We start from the raw sequence: 3,512 nt of genomic DNA, 5'->3' as shown, positions 1-3,512 counted from the left end.
ATGATGAATTTGATGATTATGTGACGCTCATCATCATTCTCACTTATGAACGCGTGCCTGACAAACACTTCCGTTCTACATGCAAACAAGCTTGAATGCGTATCTCTTAGCCTCCTTATCGTGAGATCAGAGTCTTCGTGGTATAGGCTAGAATTATTGGCGGCCATTCTTGAGATCCGGAAAGTCTAAACCTTGTCTGTGGTATTCCGAGTAGGATCTAGGAAGGGATGGCTGTGACGAGCTTCAAACTCGCGAGTGCTGGGCGTAGTGACAGACGCAAAAGGATTACTAAATCCTATTCTAGTATGATCGAGAACCGACAGATGATTAGCCATGTGGTGACAGCGCATCTTGGACCATTTTCACTGAGAGGACGGGAAGTAGCCATTGACAACGGTGATGCCTAACATACAGCTTGCCATAGAAAGGAGTATGAAGGATTGGATGAAAGCAGTAGGAAAGCAGAGATTCTGAAGGAACAAAAGCATCTCCATACGCTTATCTGAAACTCTCACCAATGAATTACATAAGTATCTCTATCTTTATTTTATATTTTATTTATCTTTTAATTATCAAATCTCTATAACCAATTGAATCCGCCTGACTGAGATTTACAAGGTGACCATAGCTTGCTTCAAGCCGAAAATCTCCGTGGGATCGACCCTTACTCACGTAAGGTTTATTACTTGGACGACCTAGTGCACTTGCTGGTTAGTTGTGTGAAGTTGTGACAAAGAACTAAGATTATGAACGTGCGTATTAAGTTTTTAGTGCCGTTACCAAGGAATGAACGATCATGATTTCGCATACCACGGTGGCCAGCGGAGCTGGGCAGAGAAGAGGGAGAGAGCAGCTAAGAAGAGAAGAAGAAAAGAGGAAAAGAAAGGGCTGCCTCTCAACAGTGCAGGTTGCCCTGTTAAAGCCCAGAACGCGATGTGTGCGGGAGCACCGGGGCCTGTGTGGACTCACAGAGAGTGCAACTTAGAGAGGATGCGAATGCACACAGCGTGCGATCGCTGCAACCAGAGAGGTTATATAGAGACGTGCGGATGCACACGGACGTGCGACCGCACAGACAGGCTCGCTTGTTTTTTTTTGTAACTTGAGGACAGAATCATGTGTGCGTGCACACACAGGTCTGTGCGCACGCACAGAGACCAAAAATGGGGGAGGATGAGCACGCGCACAAGCTGTTCCCTCGCTCCCACCAGAGGGGTCTGCAATTGGTGTGTGGGCGCACACATCTATGCGGCCGCACAGATGAAGTATGAGAGGGGACGTGTGCGTACGCATCCAGCTGTGTGCTTGCACAGATCAGATAAAACAGGGCAGCGTGCACGCACAAGCTGTGCTGGCGCTGCAACTAGGGGGCATGTCAAGGTGTGTGCGGACGCACAACTGCGTGCGTCCGTACAGATGACGAAAAACACAGTTTTATGCGCATGCATAGCTTAGTGCGCACGCACAGGTGACCTGTTTCAGAAAATTCTTTTCTCTTCAAAACTAAGGCTCCTACCCTTAGCACATCAACATACCAACTCCAAATCATTCAAACAAGCACAATTTCATAGTCCACAAGTAATTTAACTTATTCAACTCAAAATTATCAAACCAAACCTAAGCTAATCATTATATCACAAGAAAGCAAATAATTCAAAAAAAAAAAAAACTATAAACAAGAGATAAAATTTCAACAATGTTACCATGGTGGGGTGTCTCCCACCAAGCACTTTGTTTAGAGTCCTAAGTGGGACTTGCATGGCTTTATAGGTCACTTGGAAACTTCACCAAGGAGGAAAATCTCCAACTCCTTGGCATTCTTGAGTTGATTGTGATCCTTTGAATTTGACTTATTGGCAACATCCTCTTCCTCTTACTCCTTGTCATCCTCAATGACTTGATCTTCAACTATGTCACATCCAAAAATAGAATAAGATTCAAGAACAGACTTGTTGGACTCCTCCAAAGTAAACTTGACTAACTTGCCATCCGACTCAAAAGAATAGACTCCCGAATGTGCATCTAGCTTGAAACGGGCCGTCTTCAAGAATGGCCTTCCAAGGAGTATGGATGATGGCTTGTTTGAGTCAATGGGAGGAGTCTCCAGAATGTGAAAATCAACTGAAAAGAGCAATTCTTGAATATTAACTAGGACATTCTCTGCAATCCCTACTACTGACACAATACTTTTATCGGCTAGCACAAACGTCGCCCCGGACCTCTTTAGGGGTGACAAGTTCAATCTTTGATAAATGGGGAGTGGCATAATGCTTACGCACGCCCCCAAATCACACATACAGTCCATAAATTTCATCCCACCAATCAAACAAGTGACCAAACATGGGCCGGGATCATTGCATTTTTCAGGAAGTAAAGAGGAAATAGAATCATCTACCGGCTTTTTGTTGAGGTTGCCAAGCTTGTCTTTGTGAGTGCAAACATCTTTAAGGAACTTGGCATATCTTAGCACTTGTTGAATGGCTTGAAAGAGGGGGACGGTGACTTCAACCTTCTTAAAAACTTCCACCATATTGGGGTCAAGCTCTTCTTGTTTCTTGGCGTTCTTGGCCAAAGTTGGAAATGGAATGGGCAAAGGCTCTTCAAGAAAAGTCTTTCTCTTTGACTCCTTGACTTTGGGTGGTTCTTCCTCACTTTTGTCAACACCTTCATCCTCACCCCCCATCACCTCCACTTGATCTCCTACCTCTTCATTGTTTGTCTCCGCACTCAACTTTGTGGGTATAGCAACATTCTTATCCAATGTAGTGCCGCTCCTAAGGGTAATGGCATTAATGCTACCCTTAGGGTTGGGTTGAGGTTGGGAGGGTAAATGGTGCACGAAATTGTGATCTCTGAAACGGCGCCAAAAACTTGGTACGCACGATCTTAATCTCAACTCTTTTCACAACTCCGCACAACTAACCAGCAAGTGCACTGGGTCGTCCAAGTAATAAACCTTACGTGAGTAAGGGTCGATCCCACGGAGATTGTCGGCTTGAAGCAAGCTATGGTCATCCTTGTAAATCTCAGTCAGGCGGATTCAAATGGTTATGGGATTTTGATAATTAAAATATAAATAAAATATAAAATAGGATAGAGATACTTATGCCATTCATTGGTAGGAATTTCAGATAAGCGTATAAAGATGCTTTGTTCCTTCTAAATCTCTGCTTTCCTACTGCCTTCATCCAATCATTCATACTCCTTTCCATGGCAAGCTGTATGTTGGGCATCACTGTCGTCAATGGCTACCTCCCGTCCTCTCAGTGAAAATGGTCCAAATGCGCTGTCACCGCACAGCTAATCATCTGTCGGTTCTCACTCATATTGGAATAGGATCCGTTGATTGTTTTGCGTCTGTCACTACGCCCAGCACTCGTGAGTTTGAAGCTCGTCACAGTCATCCCATCCCGGATCTTACTCGGAATACCATAGACAAGGTTTAGACTTTCCAGATCTCAAGAATGGCCGCCAATAATTCTAGCTTATACCACGAAGACTCTGATCTGAAC

General features: G+C 44.4%; 1 protein-coding gene across 1 annotated transcript; it reads right to left on the bottom strand.

Annotated features, from left to right (window-relative positions):
* Positions 1–1,873: 1,873 nt before the first annotated feature.
* LOC148563718 (uncharacterized) lies at positions 1,874–2,683 on the bottom strand. Its single transcript, XM_088486911.1, has one exon. The coding sequence runs from the start codon at positions 2,681–2,683 to the stop codon at positions 1,874–1,876; it is 810 nt and encodes a 269-aa protein (XP_088343037.1).
* Between the last annotated feature and the right edge of the window lie 829 nt (positions 2,684–3,512).

Source organism: Arachis ipaensis, chromosome B5 (genome assembly GCF_059453495.1).
Source record: "Arachis ipaensis isolate K30076 ecotype BB chromosome B5, ASM5945349v1, whole genome shotgun sequence".
Classification (NCBI taxonomy): domain Eukaryota; kingdom Viridiplantae; phylum Streptophyta; class Magnoliopsida; order Fabales; family Fabaceae; genus Arachis; species Arachis ipaensis.
Note: the sequence above shows the minus strand (reverse complement) of the source record. Positions and strands in the feature narration are given on the sequence as shown.